The 17294-nt window shown below is 41.5% G+C and overlaps 1 protein-coding gene across 1 annotated transcript; it reads right to left on the bottom strand.

The window, feature by feature from the left end:
* Positions 1–780: 780 nt before the first annotated feature.
* LOC307181425 (uncharacterized protein) lies at positions 781–12536 on the bottom strand (the record flags this gene model as incomplete). The annotated part of the gene is made up of 2 exons (XM_079946627.1): positions 781–1769; positions 11948–12536. Coding segments are annotated over 2 exons (672 nt in total), but the record flags the coding sequence as incomplete, so codon positions are not given.
* Positions 12537–17294: the final 4758 nt, after the last annotated feature.

The raw sequence follows: 17294 nt of genomic DNA, 5'->3' as shown, positions 1-17294 counted from the left end.
AATTCACTGAGCCCTCCCTTTGCGGAGGGTGCTTTTCTGTACTTGTGTGTTATCTTACATAGAAATGTTTAAAAAAAAAAAACCGAGGAGGAGATCAATTTTGCTTGATGTAACAGCCTTTCACTGTTAAAAGTAAGACATGTATCTAAAATTTATGCTAAATCTGTACAGCTCCGACAGGAAGTAACCGGCACTCACTAGCTGACTCAGGAGCAGAGGGGGAGCAGAGAGGCGGCCCTCCTTCCTTGGACTCGTGTCTCATTTAAGCTGCCAGACACTGCACAAGCTCCATCCCCTCTGAGTCTCAGGCTGAGGCCTCCAGGTCACAGTCCTCACAGGTGTCAGACCAGAACCTGCCACACAAAGGCAGGGACTGGAGTCAGTGGGGAGGTGGGCTCCCTGGGGTCGGTGTGTGGGACCCAGGGGGGCTACTCAGACCCTGCAAGTGACTTTGGGCCCTGACATCCCCAGGGCTCACATCCCCAGGGCACTGGGGCCTCTTTGCTGCTCTTTGCCAAGTGTGTTCTGGTAGCAGAGAGACCTGTCCTACAGGGGCGATTTAACCTGGGCATTTGGCCGGGCGGTGTTCAAGTGACTGGTCCCCTGAACAGTGAAAGTGATGCAGAGGAAAGGGGAGGCTCTGGGGCTCCAGGGTGAAAAGTGTGGGTCCCTCCCACCTGGGCGCTGTGAGTGGGAGGTCTGATGACACAGGTGGGAGTAGTGACCCTGTCCCTCCAGCCCACACGCAACACGGCCCATCATGAGATCAGCATAGTGGAAGTGGGCAGAGAACCGCAATGTTCCCTTTTCCCCTAAGAATCATTTTTCTTTCTTTAACACCCCAGCCAAACTTGCCTGTGCTTTTTAATTTAAAAATATCCTGATGCTGTGGTCATAGAATCATAAATTCTATAGCTTTGCTGTATCCCAACATGAAAAGTTTGTAGAAGACACTGCTTTTCAGCGTGTAATAAAACCAGATGTATTTGTTATCTAATTTTAAGGTCATAATTAACTTGGAATCCTGGCCCTTTAACTCATCCTAAATTAGCATTGCTTTGAATTGCCTTCATTTTGTGTGTGTGTGTTGTATTCAATTTTAACACATCTATGGAAAATCTATAGAACCTCAGGTTGAGAAATGGTGCCATGAGGTGACCCAGGCCCTTCAGTGGGGCTCCACAGAGGCTGAGGGGTCCCCAGGGGGTGGGCAAATCCCAGCCAGGTGTGGATCCTGCAGTGTCCCCTACCGGATGCCAGGGCTACCGCGTGCCCACAGGGATGCAGCAGCGCTGGGCCAGGTGAGCTGTCTGCTTGCGTGAGAAGAAGCCCCGGTGCCTCTGTCCTCCTCACCCTTTCCCCAGGACGCCTGAACTGGGGGGTACCAGGGCCACTCCAGATATCTCACCACACTTGGTGATTAACTGGGGATGTTGCCTGCTGACCTCGGCGGGTTGGGAGGGCAAGGCTGGGTCCTGCAGAGGGAGATGTTGAACCTCACCAGGGACACTCTTTACAAAGAACACAATGTGAACAACACCTCCAGGAGTGATGTATGTGGTGACCCCACAGATGCCTTCGGCCCCCCATCTAAACATAAGAGCCTGGCATATTCAGGGCTTCTATGGAACGGGGACCGTTTCCTGGCGAGATGCACTCAGGTCATCCTCCAGTTGCCTGCGCAGATTACCACCATTCTCTTCTCTCCACCTTTTTGTTCACATGCAGTGGTGAGCACCTCTGTGCTCTCCTCTGGCTTTTGGGTTTTCCTGAAGCACCAAAAAAAAAAAAAAAAAAAAAAAAGTCAGGGATGGCAAGGGAAGCACATACACTTATTTGCCTTCTGCTCTTCCTCCTACCCTCTCCAGGCTCACATTTCCTCTTCTTGTTCTTCCTCATCCTTTTACTTCATCCCTTCTCTTGAATCCAGGATGAGAGAATTTTTTTTTAATTGGATGAGTCAGTCTTCTTTTACTTAATTTATTTTTAACGACCTTATTGGAATATATTTGCTTTACAATGGTGTGTTAGTTTCTGCTATATAACAAAGTGAATCAGCTATACATATACATACATCCCCATAACCCCTCCCTATTTTGTCTCCCTCCCACCCTCCCTATCCCACCCATCCAGGTGGTCACAAAGCACCAAGCTGATCTCCCTGTGCTAAGCGGCTGCTTCCCACTAGCTATCTATTTTATGTTTGGTAGTGTATATATGTCCATGCCACTCTCTCACTTTGTCACAGCTTAACCCTCCTCCTCCCCATATCCTCAAACCCATACCGTTTTTATGCTAAGTTATATTCTACATGTAGCCAGAAAAATGTTAAAAAGATTTTTAAAGAACTGCACATCTATTTTTGAAGCTGATTTGCCTGTTCAAGGCTTGCTAGCACTTTATCCATCTCAGTGCTATTTCACTTAGTAAACAAATGCAGTTGCCATAATTGCTGCATATGTGTCTGTGTTCCCTTCTAGGCTATATGTTTTTGAAGTTAGAAACTATATTTATATCACAGCCCCTATGTATAGCACAATATCCATTGCTAATTCAGATTGTGCTTTAAGATATAAGAGAAAATTTAACCCGTTTATTATAGTCATAAACATCTAGCAAACCAACCAGAAAATAAAAACTAATTTTCAATGGGTTGGCCAAGAACAAAAAAGAGAGGAATACCTAGTGCAAAATCATATCTCTAATAACTACTGTTGGATTTAGAGCACACACATGCTAAACTTATTTTAAAATATCTTCTCATCAAAGATTTGAGGTTGGACCTGAAAAAATTATATCAGATGTGAAAATAATTATGTGGTCTGACCAGCGTGGATCACACAAAGTAAGTGTATACTGTGTATAAAGTAGATAAACTACGAGGTCCTGCTGTATAGCACAGGCAACTATATTTAATACCTTGTAATAACCTATAAAGGAAACGGATCTGAAAAAGAAATATATATATCTGAATCTCTTGGCGGTACACCTGAAACACAACATTGTCAATCAACTATACTTCAAGTAAAACAAAACAAAACAAAACAAAGTAAGTGTAAAGGGAAGTATAGTTTTATAAATTCACCTCTGATATCCAATGGACCAACTGAAAGAAAATGGAAAGTACAACTTTCTAGGAGACAGGACATGGCCAGCAAACAAGGCCATTACCCTCGGTAACGGTCATACCTGCCAAAAGATATACAGACTAGCCTGCATTCATGAATACATAGGAATTCTTCATTTATCTGGCATTGTTAGGCAATGAGGTATTGTATGTTAGGAGAAGTTTTTTTAACTGACAAATTGAAGAGGAGTTATTTTAACCTTCACTCGGGAATTTTTTTCTAAAATTAAGAAATGTATCCACAAGTGCATCTAATGTTTCCGTGATAACTCGGGGTCATCAGTTCAATCAACGTTTGCATGAATAATGCAAATGGAAACAAGACAGGCATGCTTACTGAAACTGAAAATGACATGGCACTGGCTGGAATAACTGATGAGAGAGCAAGAAAAAAGCAAAAATGAAAACAAACCGTGATCAAGAAACAATCAGTCAAGTTCTGACTTTCTGTACTTAGTTTCAAAACGAGATACCACAAATCCTAGCGAGAGACTCCAGCATCATTAGCTGTCTTTCTCCTTTGTTTCCACCTTCCTTTCCTTTTCCTTCTATCCTAGACTGTTACAGGCAGTGCTTATAGCTGCTTGCAAGACAAATTCTAATACTTGCTTTCTCTCACACAAACTTCACAATATGTCCATGTGATAAATAGTATGGAATTAAAGACAGTTCATCACAGGGACATCTCCTATGAAAATAAAATTAGAAACTAGCTTCTAAACATGCAGAGAGAAGGGCGTGGTGTCAGGCACTAATTCCCTTGGGAATTCCTGTCCATTTCTAATAGACGTTCTTCTTTACCAAGATCCCTTTTTATTGGTGTCCTGTTCCAGACTGCTCCACTCCACCCATCCTCATCCTGTAAAATACATTCACACTCTTTTGTGACCCTAGTTATTTTCCCATTAAATAATCAATCATAGAACTGTCGGAATTAAATACAGAGTGAAATTAAAATACTGGAGTCACTTGGAGGGTTTAAGCAGCTCCACCAGAAAATACTGGGCATGGATTTAAAAGAGGCTGCGTGGGACTTGCTCTTGTCCAAGTTCTTTCTCAAGAAGTATCTGAAATAAGCCTAAATTCAGAGTTAATCAGTCTGGCCTGCTTTCTCAGGTGGACTGGAATTCATTGCTCTTTCCCCTCAACTCCCTGATGTCAGTGGCACTTTCCGGAGGGGAGGTGGACTTCTCTGCCTACTGCAGAAGCTCAGTTCCCCCAGGAACCACTCCCCATCTGAATCCCACACTGGAGGCCAGATGCCAGCCTTCCCAGAACATTCGTGATCTCCTTTCGGTTTTTGACCTGCTCAGATTGAGTCCCTGTAGACTCTTTCTCAGCTTGAAACCTGATATTCAACCCCTTCCCTGACCTTGATGGTTACCTGCCTACTTTAGGCCTCAGGTGCTTTAGCTATAAATCGATATATTTGCCCTTAATTCTAAAGTCTTCTTTCTAAAGCTCTACAATGTGTGGCTCCTTGAAAATGTTTCTCTTTGCTGGTTTTAATTTTGTAGAGAATTAAAACCACAGCTACTCTAAAAGACAGTAAGTTGCATTCGATAAGGAAAGTGTGCTTCTGTAGTTAGATTAACAGGGATGGAAGACGACTTAGTATGTTTTAAGATACTCATGATCCGTTCTCGTGAGAGTCGGGGGAAGAAGGGGAAGAGAGTTAATAAAATACCAAACGATTGTGACAAATTAAGTTCACCAAGATGTAGCTGATTAGTTACTACTTGAATAAGCCACACATATCCAATCCAAGTTGTCCTTTATTTTTCTAAGTAGGATCCCAGTGAACTGAGTCCCATGTTCAGTAACTCCACCTTCAGTGGCTTAGTCTTTAAAAACTGTTATGTTGCTGGAAGAAGAAATATTGCCCATCAGTCCTAATTGATGTTTAGCTATCACGCACATTTGAAATAAATTTATTACTTTGCCTGATCTCAGTGTAATACATTCCAAAGCGGCAAAGAGCACATGAAAAGTTATGGAGTCTCCATCTTCTACACTGAAGTGTGCAATAAATTACATATTATTTGGCCGTGAAATTCACAAGCCATAGAAACCACGCCATTAGCAATGTATACAGTGGTAAAGAGCAGGTAATGAGAATGATATAAAACCAAACAGACTGTGTATGTTGGCACTGCTGCCAATAAAACAATCATTAAATGCATTCATATGCATCTACGCTAGGTAAGCTCTTTAGGGCAATTGCTATGAGTTCTACATACCTGTCAGGATATTATATATAGCCCACTTTCTATGGCCTTTATTCAAAGACGCTGAGAAAGGGTTACTCTGGGTAAATTCAGACCTTTTCTCAATATAGAATTTGGTCAACATGCATTCTGAACAGCAAAATTTCACAGTGCTTTCAATTTTCCTACACTAATTGCCACCTCAGCAAATGCAGGATTAAGTATAATGGATTATAAGAAGTTAGAAAGGAAAGATGGAAGAAAAGAAGGAAGGTAGAAAAAAGGTGGGTATGGAGTACTTCAACATTTATGTAGAGTGGACCTAAAACTAAATTGAGGTTTCCCTGAACTATTAGCATACGCTATAGAAACTTAAATGAAAAAATAAAAAAAACCAGCAAGGGAAACTCAAAGATTCTTTGTTTTTTCACTTTACTGCATATACACGTCCATCTTAAACAATCTATATGCTTATATCCAATAAGAGAGCATTGTTTTGCAAGGCTATTTGGGTTCTATCAGCATGTAGAGGTCAGACAACTCAACTTTAGCAGAGTTAGCCTTCAGGTGAATAATTGCTTCTTTCAGGTTGTGAGCATTTGATTTTTCCAGAAATGTTTCCCAAAAAATGAAAACTAAAAGAGTCCTACGACAGCGTCCTTTAGAAGTTTTATAGTATCAAGGCTTTTGGAGGAAGAGTATCCTTGTTGATTACCAACACAATGATTCCAAGCAGGTCAATTTATGCTGAGAATATTATATAACAGAACCCACTTCACCTCCATTATACTGACAATGATCTTCCTTACTTCAACCTTGTGGTTTTTAGTAAAGTTGAAAATACGGAGCCAAGAACAGACAGTGACAATGCCAGAGACTCAGATGTACCTATAGGTGCCTTCAGACAACATCAGCCACCCAGGCTAAAGTCCTGGTTTAAAACATCCCAACATGAATGAATCTCAAAAACCATATGCTGAGCAAGTGAAGCCAGATCAGAAGGGCACCGACTGTATTATTCAACTTACATGAAATTCTAAACTGGGCAAAAGTCATCTCTAAAGATAAAAAACAGATCCGTGGTTGCCTTGGGGTGGGAGATGGGGATACTTTTGCAAAAGCCTAGGAGGAAACTTTCTAGGGTTTTAGGATTGTTATCTATCTTTATGGGGGTGGTAGTTAAACAAATGTATACATTAATTAAAAGTCACTGAACCGTTGACTAAAAATGTCTGCATTTTATTGTATGTAAATGATACCTTAATAAGGTTGATTACAAAATGAACCAAAACCAAAACAAAACTGAAGAAAAACCTCTCAAGACCTCAAAGAAAATATACTGTTTTCTTCCAGGGTACCAGATTGGAAATGAGGCATTGGTCTGTTCTACCCTCAGATTATCTCTAGGATTATCTAGTCTATTTTAAAGCACTAGAGTCCCCTATCAGGAAAACTCACCCCATGTTTAATTACTTTGATTTCTTCTCTGCCTCTTCTCCCAACACAGTGAAGTCATTCACGGAAGAAAAGCCAGCTTTTGCCAAATTTTCTTCATCATATATTCTTTCCAAATCTATTATTTATGTAATAAAATTTTGCTACACTTTGTAAAAATCTAGCTTTTTGAGGCTTACAAATCTTAACAGTTAACCTATTGCCTCCACTGGAATTTGGAAAAAAATTATTTTGAAAAGGAATAGCTGAGACTTGACATTTTTTGTGTGTGTGATTTTCTCTTCACCTAAGAGAGAAGTGAGTAGGAATGAGAAACACATACATAAAGAAAAATAAATTTATCTTGCTGCCTTTGCATGGTTATAATTTATAGGAGGCCCTTTTCAACAATAATCTATTATCAGAATCAACAAAATATAATCTCCATGAAGGCCAGGCCAGGATATTTGTCTCTTTTTCAGCAGATTGCAATACAAACCACATTCATGGATATGCTCCTTGATGATCTTTGTAATACTGTAACAGTTGACCATTTCCTCATGCCTCTTCCCCTTAACTTCAACCTGGTTTTTCACCAATGACCTCACATTTCCTTCTCTATCACTTGGTTGTGGGCCTCTTTTCCAACTCCAACTCGCATTTCACTCTGGCACCAAAGGAAGACTCACACCTTCCTGCTTTTTAATGATACCTCAAGGTCATTACCATATTGTGATCACCCTGAAGAATAGCCAGACAATTGTTATTTCAGAGCCATCTGACAGTTTGTAGCTCTAAAAATTAACTAAGAACCGCATTTGTCAAAAATATCCTAGTTTAAGATTTTGGTAATACAGCAACAGTAATTCCGAAGTCATTTATGACAATCAGTGTGGGAAGCACCCTCCTTCAGGAAGACCCTTTGCCATACAATACTCTTTCCCTGTCTGGTAATAAGGAAGCACGGCCGTGGAAAGTAACCTTTTGTGGAAAGAAATACTTGGCTTTGAGAAGGCTTGAAGTTCATACATTTTTCTTGAATTAGATTCCCCATTAATTACTTTATCCACAAAGAGGTAATTATCAGAGTTATGTAAGCAATTAAGGAGATGCTACTCCACATTCTTTCAGCTTGTTGACCTTTCTCACTTTATTTCATGTGGCTATCTGAAACATCAGTGATTTACATGCCTTTTTTTTTTGACAGATTTCTGTGTGTGTGTGTGTCCCCATGATGAAAACATCATTAAAGTAAAATATCAGGAATACATTCTTAAGAAGCAGTCGACTTAAAGTCCTAGAAAAAATGAAAGCACTAATATTCATGGACAACTCTACACTCTGAAAGTTACTCCAAATTTTGTTGACCTCTCTTTTGTCTAGGAGTTTTTCAAATTTTCTACCATGATCATTTGTTAGTTTTATAATTACATAATAAAGGCATTACATCATATAATCTTTTGTTATCCATTGCAGTTTTAAAACTATTCCTTTCCTTGTCCTCAGCAGATATGTCATAGATTATTAGTACATAAGCAAAGACTTTCAACGTAACAGTACTTTATAGTGAGAAGAACTATACTGAGCTATTTCTATCCTAAGACAATGCACTAGGAAAGCACTAGGAATTCTTAAACACTAGGAATACAGAGACAATCAAGGGGCAAGTTCCTTGCCTTCGAGTATACAGGATCATTATAGCAAATGCTTAAATAGCATTTAGTAAGTAACTCACCACAGCAGTCTTATTATCCTCCATTTTAATAGGTGAGCAGAGGAAGCCACAGGGAATTCATAGGGTAAAGCCAGAATTTGAACCTAGGTAGACTAGTACACTCTCCACGGCTTTAACTACTACGTTAAAAAAATATATATATATAAGTTATATATATATATAAAACTCCAAGTATTCCAAAGTTACAAAACACTTATCTACCAAAACTCAAAAAGGAGCACACAAACTTGCATAGAAAATAAACATGTGGGTTTCCCTTGTGGCGCAGTGGTTGAGAGTCTGCCTGCCGATGCAGGGGACACGGGTTCGTGCCCCAGTCCGGGAAGATCCCACATGCCGCGGAGTGGCTAGGCCCGTGAGCCATGGCCGCTGAGCCTGCGCGTCCGGAGCCTGTGCTCCTCAACGGGAGAGGCCGCAACAGTGAGAGGCCCGCGTACCGCAAAGAAGAAAATAAACATGTAAAAGTTCATAAATAAACCACAATATAACCTGCTCCACATAATATACTGACTGCAGTGTCCTGGGCCTCTCCCATCCTTAGGTAGCTGGAAATTACAACAAAATAATACTTTTCACCTTTGGAAGCCACACCATCTCTCATACCAAGCAACCAATTACTTCCTTAGAGAGAACAGGAAATTAACCTGAATATCATAAAAAATATATATATAGCATTAGTGATGTAGAATGTTTGTTTAAAGACAATAACTTCAATAGCAGAGGGAACTTTACCATTGCAGGCTTCAGATAACCTCTATATTTCTCAGATTTCATGCTAAATCATAAAATGCCATATTGTGTCTGAAGCTATTTTTTCAATAGTCCATTTTCTTAAATGGACGAGCAAAGCCGTAAATACTGAGGAACATTTTGGCTCCCAAATCCTAAAGCCATTCTGATTATGCCTGGGTGATCATGGGGACGTCATCGGAACTACCAGAGGACTGGCTGAAATACCAGTGTTCTGGCCAGCTTACAAATTAAAAATTATACAGAATCCAATTTTATTTTTTTGTTAAGTAATTCCTATGAGGCTTTTGAGATGTCACTGTAAAGTCCTTTCATGTGTAATCTTTATCCATTAGATAGGGAACAATGCCAATCCCCATCATAAATACTGTCACAACCTGACACTGAAAATCCATTGCAGGGCATAGGACCTGCAAATAGGAGGTGAATCACACACATCCACTCATTCAGACAATCCACAAATATTCATTTTTAAGTCTACTATATGCCAATAATGTACCGGCCTCTCAGATGCTAAACCATGCTAAATGCTGAAACAGACATACTCAGTTCGGGCCCTCCTGGAACTTATTACCTACAGAAGTGCCTTCGTTGTAAATGGTCAGGTCTCAGCCAATGCTATTATCATCAGCAGGTGACCAAATGATACAGCTTGCTTCCCTTCCGAGGTACAAAACAGTTCTTACACCTGAATGGGATGCAAAGAATAATCTGACTTCTGTTCACCAGGGCATGAATTGAACTGTCCTTGCAGAAGAGATAACAGATGGTGTGAACCCCACATCCTAGAAACGGGCCAGGCACACGACAAGTGTTCAGCTTTTCAAAAACAAATGAACAATCACTTCCTCTCCTAGATCTTTACACCCTTCCTCTGTTGGCTACTTTCTCTCAGCTTATAAACATCCTCAAATATACTCACTTAAAAAAACTCTCAGACCTATGATCCTTTGGATATTCTTGTGGTTAACCTAAGTCTCTACCATGCCTTCAAACACCTGTCCTCCCAAAAGCCCACATCTGTACCTTGGGCCCAGACCTGTCTACCAGGCCCCTCTAAAGCACTGAAGATGAAGGAAGATCCTCTCACCACCCCCAATCCCTTTCTACTGTGCTCTGTATCTCTCAAAAAGATGCAGCTGTAAACTGTCACCCACGCTTGCTGCCCTCCCTTTTCTAACTGGTCACCAGGCCTCACCCATTCTCTCTCAGATCTGCAAAACCCGGTCCCACCTTTTATAACTTAAGTGGGACCCTTAGATTACAATTCACCCTGCACCCAATCAACTGCCTTCCACATGGAGGTCCAAGTGAGTCTCTAAACCAGAATTCCATTTCACTGTTCTTTGGTGTTTCCTGCAGCCTTCAGGATAAACATCCAAACATCTGACAGGACAAACAAGGCGCCTTTTTGTTGGGCCCCACTAAGTTTTCAGTATTAACTCTCATTTCTTTCCCAAACCCTGAGTTCCAGCCCTGTACATTAGTTTTGCCATATTTTCTTACATTTCTCAAACTTCAACACACACTGCTTTCTCCTGCCACCCCAGGAGCTTCTACATATCCTTAGAGAGGACAGCCCTTCCTCCAAGAATCCTACCCTGAACTTTCCCTTCCAAGTTTCTGTGCTCTGCAAAGGGGAAAGATGGCGGGGAGGGATACATTAGGAGTTTGGCATTAACATATACACACGACTATATATAAAATCATCAACAAGGACCTACTGCATAGCACAGGGACCTCTACTCCATATCCTGTAACAAACTGTACGGGAAAAGAATCTGAAAAGGAATGGATATATGTATAACTGAATCACTTTACTGTACACCTGAAAGTAACACAATATTGTAAATCAACTATCCTCCAATATAGAATAAAAATTAAATCAAAGAAAAAAGAGATTCTGTGCTCTGTAGCAGCAGAACTCACTTCTTCCAGAGCACTGACTCCTGTGCTTGTGTTTACTTGCTGCCCAGTAGAAGGGAAGATTACCTAGGGCAGAAGCATCGTCTCCAGCAGCCCTTGGTTCTGACAATTCATTCAAGTGCCAGGATACTTTACACACATAACCTGCTTAATTAATTCTAAGAACCCACAGAAAGAGTGGTTTTTAATGTCATTTCACAAGTGTGGGGATTGTAGTGCAAAAGAAACCTGTCCGGGCCACAGAGAGCATAAGCCCTGGAATTCAAACCCTAAGCTGCCTTGACACCGGTGCTCTTTCCACTATATATGATACAACTATTGAAAAAAATTTTTTTTTTCCTGAGCCCTGTTTGAATGGAAAGGAAATGAAGCTGGGATATATCCATTTCCTAATCGCTTTGGTGTGTACCAGGCAAAGTCATTCAACAGACCAGGTAACATCTGTGCAACAATTAACGATGCTCCAAACTGTGCTAAGTGTTCTACTTTGTAGAGTCTAGAAGCATTAACACAGTGCATCCTTGTAACCGCCACGGAGGCTGGGTCCTGTGAAGCCCATGCTACAGATGAGAACACTGAGACCTTGAAGCCTTAAGGCACTCGGCCGGGGTCACCGAGCTGGCAGGAGTCCTAGGCCGCACGCCCCGTCCAGTGCACGTACACCCGGTCACTGGGCACCGGTTCCAGTGCCCACCCTCCACCGTTAACCATTTAAAACCCCGCTTCTCACCGCCCACACGAGGGCCCCTGGAAGCGGGAAGTACAAACCTGTCTCGACAAGCCGTGGCTGGAAGAAGCTCTGGATACAGATCAGGGGCAGAGGGTGCTCAGGAGCGGCGCCCAGTCTACCCGCGGAGGCAGAAGGCGTTAAGTCCAGCAGGCCCTCCCTCAGGGAAGCCCGCACGGAGGGCAGAGGCACCGAGTCCTGCAGCGCGCACAGGTCCTCAGAGCGCGAGAAGGAGTCGGCCGCGCTGTCCGGGCGCAGCTTCACCGAGTGTTCACGGCCTGAGCGCGGCCTCGGGGACGCTGGCTGCAGACAGGATGCCCACACCCGCCTGGGGGCCCCGGCTCGCCTCCCGGCCCCTCGGGCGCCCACCGCCCGGCGGCTGCGGCCCGAAGACACAGGGCCACGGGCCCAAGCTAGGCCGGGCCCTCCATGCCGCGCTCCGGAGCCCACGCGCGGCCTGGTGTTGGCGCGGGCATCAACGCCCTCCCGAGCCGCGCGGTTGCGGTTTAAGCCTCCCGGCGGGCCCGTGGGGGCGGGGCTCGAGGACTTCTGCGAGCTCGCCGTGCGTCCGCACGCAGACCCGCCTCTCCTGACGACGCGGCCTGAGGAGCGGTGTCGGCAGCTTCGAGACTAGGGGAGCGTGAAAGGTAGGAGGTGTGGAGAATTTGGGGTTTCCAAAAAGCGTTTGCTGACTGATCCAAACAAAAGTGAGACATGGTTGTATCAGCACATTTTAAAAGTAGTTAAACTCCCGCTAAGTGTCTGTGCTCGCCCCGCCCAGAAGAGAGCGTGAACTCCGTGAGGGACACAGGAAAGGCTGAGTGAACGTCTGCCTGTGGTCCCTTACCTGGTGCACGGGTGTGTGAATTTCTGCGGAGAGCTCTTAATTTCTGTCGTTTCTGCTGGCTTGACACGGTGGTTGGCAAACGGTGACGTGTTCCGTGCATTCAGGACATGATCGTGGTTCCTAATAATCACTTTTTTTGTACTGACACCTCCACAGAGAATTTACTACTGAATATCCACTTTGCAGAAGAGAAAGTGAGGCGTAGGAAGTGAAGTGACTGAGTAAGAGGAAGGACTCAGACAATTGGTGTTAGTAAATTAACCCTGCAAGGAGGCCGTTAGCCTGCGGTGGCTCTAGCGATGCGGTCGCCCACTTAAACCAACCCAAATCTAAGCCTGTCAGCGCCTCAGGGTGACGAACACCGCTGAGGACACCCAGTCACAAACCACCAACTAGGCGTTAAAGCCATAGCAAATCACTCGTTTCCTTGCTTTGCTTCTGCCCTTTTAAAATAAACATCTCTGCAGCTCCTGTGGCTGGAGTGCTCCTCACCTCTTCCGCTTTGTGGTGCGTGAATTGAATCTATTTTTGCGCACATAAAGTGTTAAAATTTTAAATATGCCTCAGTTTGTCTTCTAGGATTGGCCGTAGAAGTTGGATTTGTGTCCAGTTTCTAGAGCAATGGTCGTCCTCTGGTCAGGCCTTAGGCGTTACGTGTACAATGTTCCTCTTCTACCACCACCTTCTGGATGCCTCCACCCACTACCAGCTCCCACTCATCAGTTCCCCTAGATGTGGTCAGCAATGGCTTTTACATGCAGCGTGCTCACATTATAACACCGCAGACACTCCTCCGTCCTCCAGCCAGTGTGTGAAGTGAAACATTACCATTCCTGTTGAAGAGTCTCTGGTGTGACCACTTTCCCAAGCACAGCAATTCCCCAGCTGACCCTGGGTAACCACTCTTCTGAACTTGGTCTCCATCAGTGGCATGGATGTCTTTCTATGTAGGCTACATGTTTAAGTATTCTTAAACTGCATATCGTATTTTATTTTGTTTTCTCTTGTTACTTGCTTTATTTAGCGTTATCTTTGCAAGGTTCATCCATGCTGACACGTAAAGATCTGTCTAGTTCATGTACTTTCCTCGCTACGTAGGATTCCCATGTAGGGAAATCCAATAATTTATATGTGCATTTTCCTGTTGATGGACATTTAAATTGTTTCGAATTTTAAGTAAGATTTCTTTTTTAAAAAAATTTTATATCTTTTTTAAAGGTTACTTTACATTTACAGTTATTACCAAATATTGGCTATATTCCCTGTGTTCTACAATACATCCTTGAGCCTGTCGTACACCCAGTAGTTTACATCTCTCACTTCCCCACCCCTGTATTGCCCCCTCCTCCCCCTCCGCACTGGCAACCATTAGTTTGTTCTCTATATCGGTGACTCTCCTTCTTTTTTGTTATATTCGTTCAATTGTTGTATGTTTTAGATTCCATTTATAGGTGATATCCTACAGTGTTTCAGAGTTCAAAAGACTCTCACGACAGAAGCCAAAAGGTAAGAGCCATTTTACATTGACAAAAAGCATTTTAACTATGTAGAAGCAGAAAATGAAAAGAATAAACTTTGCATTACATTTAATAAAAGCTTAGGGAGATCTCTGTGGTATATTAGTGAACTTATTTGTGGAAATTTAGCCACGTACATTGTGTTGGAGAGGCACCAAGAGTTCAAGAACTCTCACAATTTGAGTACACAATTGCCTTACTTGTAGGCATGGTGGCAGCCATTTACATAACAATGATTTGGAGGATGTTGTGTTAGTCAGTTCTTGCTGTGATAATGCTTTGGAACAAATCGACCCAAAACTCAGTTCCATAAACAAGAATTTATTTTTCTTGGACCTATTGGCTAGCTGCAGTGGCCCTCTTTTAGACCTCTAGATGGCTGGTTTTGCTCCGTGTTTTGGGTCAGTTTGAGGTCTGTAACACACATCTTCCTCTGGAGCCCAACTGTGAGGCCGCAGCTCCCAGGCCCTGTCTTCTCACAAAGTTCACTGAAACATAAGAGGTGAGCCCAACTGCACAAGCCCATTTAAGGCCTCTGCTGCTCATTGAAGGCCATCATGTCTGCTCACACTTCATTGGCCAAAACATGTCACAGATCTAAGCTGTATTTAGAATATGTGTATTTGTTTAAAGTTGGGTGCCCTCACAGAAGAATATTGCATTTTGGACAGTGTTACCTTAGCATTTTCATTGGCATTTGCAAACGTGATAAACGCCGTGTGCACTTTTTCACCTTTGAGAACTTTCTGAAATTGTGGGACCATTTCTATTGGAAAAGAGGAAGGTACACTTTAGAACTCAACTCTAGTTACGGCATTGTTGGGAGAAGAATTACTGAGATAAGGTCAATACAAGTGAAAGATTTGGGATCACATATTCATCATTAACATTAGCATTCTACAGAACATTCCTGGAGAATTGTGATGCTTGCTTTATGTGATTTCTATCATAAATCATTAGAATTTGACCAAGACACTTCAGTGAAACATACATCATACAGCACATCGCATTTTAGTTTTTCCTACCACTCCACAACTTATCATCAATACTTCACCATAACTCAGAAACAGAAACAGAAACTGAGTGAGTTCATTGTTAGCAGACGGGCTTCACAAGCAATACTAGTGGAAGTTCTTCAAATGATAGCAGACAGTAACTCAAGCCATACAAACAAAACAAAGAATGCTGACTAGAGCAGTTGTGGAGAGAATTATAAAAGATACTGTAATTTCAAATTTCTTCTCCTTTCTTCTCTTAACTAATTTAAAAAGTAAGTGTCTAAACAATATGACTATATTTGGATTGTTCTCTATATAACATAAAAAAATCATATATTTGATGATATGGCACAACGAAGGCAGTGAGAACAAAGCTGTGTTAGAATAAAAATGACAGTAGATCATAAGCTGAATCCGCAGGAAGAAAGGAAGAGAACCAGAAATGGTAAATAGATTAACCGGACAAACTCAAAAATATTTATTTGCTCAACTTTCTTCTCTAAGCTCTTTGAAAAAATAAGCTTGTGAGAAGTAATTATTATAATAATATGTTGTTAAGTATGTAACATATATAAATGTAATAAAAACAAAAAAGAGGGGAAGGCATACAGCTCTATAAAAGTACAGTTTCTGTTTCTATCTGGAATGAACCTAGTAAAAATCTGAAGAGATTCTGAGATGTATTACATAAGCCCTAGTGCAGCCATTACTCAAACAATGTGGTTAAAAATCATTAAAGGAATTACATGTTACGGTAGAAAATATCTACTTACTATAAAAGGAAACTGGAGGAACAATAACAAAAAAGCAAAAACATGAGGCATGTAGAAAACCAAAGGTAAAATGATAGACATAAATAAATCCTACCATATCAATAATAAAAACTAAATGTAAATGAATTAAACAGTATAATCAAAAGGCATATATTGTCGAACTGGGTATTAAAAAATGTTTTCTATAGGAGACACTCCTTGGATTCAAAAGTCTAATGTGTACAAAGTAAAAGGATGAAAAAATATACATCATGCAAATAGCAACCGTAAGCATTGCTGAAGTGGCTATACTAATACCAGAAAAAATAGACTTTAAAACAAACAAAAAAGTTACTAGATATGAAAAGGGACATTTTATGATAAAGAAAGGGAAGATACAAAAATCTTTACCCTATTTGCCCTGAATAAGGTAAAACCAAAATACACGAAGAAGAAAATACCAAAATCCATGAAGAATTGAAGGAAAAAATAGATAATTGCACAACATTGGGTAGAGGCTTCAGTACTCCACAGTCAATAATGGATAGAACAGTTAGGCAGAAGATCAACAACGATATAGAAGACTTGGACAAGACTATGAATTAACAAGACCTAATAAATGTTTACAGAACACTCAACCAAAGAGTAAAATACTCATCCTGCTCAACCACATGTGAAACGTTTCCAGCATAGATGACATGCTAGGCTGTAAGAGAAGAGATTGAAACCCACATACATTGCTGGTGGGAATGTAAAATGGTGCGGCCATTTTACAAAACAGCTTGAGAGTTCCTGCAAGTGTTAAACATAGAGTTACCCTATGACCCAGCAGTTCCAGTACTAAATATATACCTAAGAGAAATAAAAACTTATGTCTGCACAAAAGCTTGTACGTGAATGTTCATAGAAGCATATTTCTAAAAACAAAAGGTGGAAATAATTCAAATGACAACTGGATAAATGAATAAACAAAATGTGGAATATCCATACAATAGAATAGCATTCAGCTATAGAAAGGAACGATCTACTGATCCATGTTACAACATAGATGAACCATGAAAGCATTATGTAAAGTAAAAGCAGCCACTCACAAAAGATCACATATTGTACGGTCCCATTTATATGAAATGCCCAGAATAGCAAATCTGTAGAGACAGGAAGTAGATGAGTGGTTGCCTAGGGCTGAGAGGGTTGAGGAGATTGAAAAAAGCTTGTTAATGTGTAATGGGTTTTTTGTGGGGGGACAGAAATCTAAAATTGGATTGTTGTGATGC

This window comes from Stenella coeruleoalba (assembly GCF_951394435.1).
Source record: "Stenella coeruleoalba genome assembly, contig: scaffold_433, whole genome shotgun sequence".
Taxonomy (NCBI): Eukaryota; Metazoa; Chordata; class Mammalia; order Artiodactyla; family Delphinidae; genus Stenella; species Stenella coeruleoalba.
Note: the sequence above shows the minus strand (reverse complement) of the source record. Positions and strands in the feature narration are given on the sequence as shown.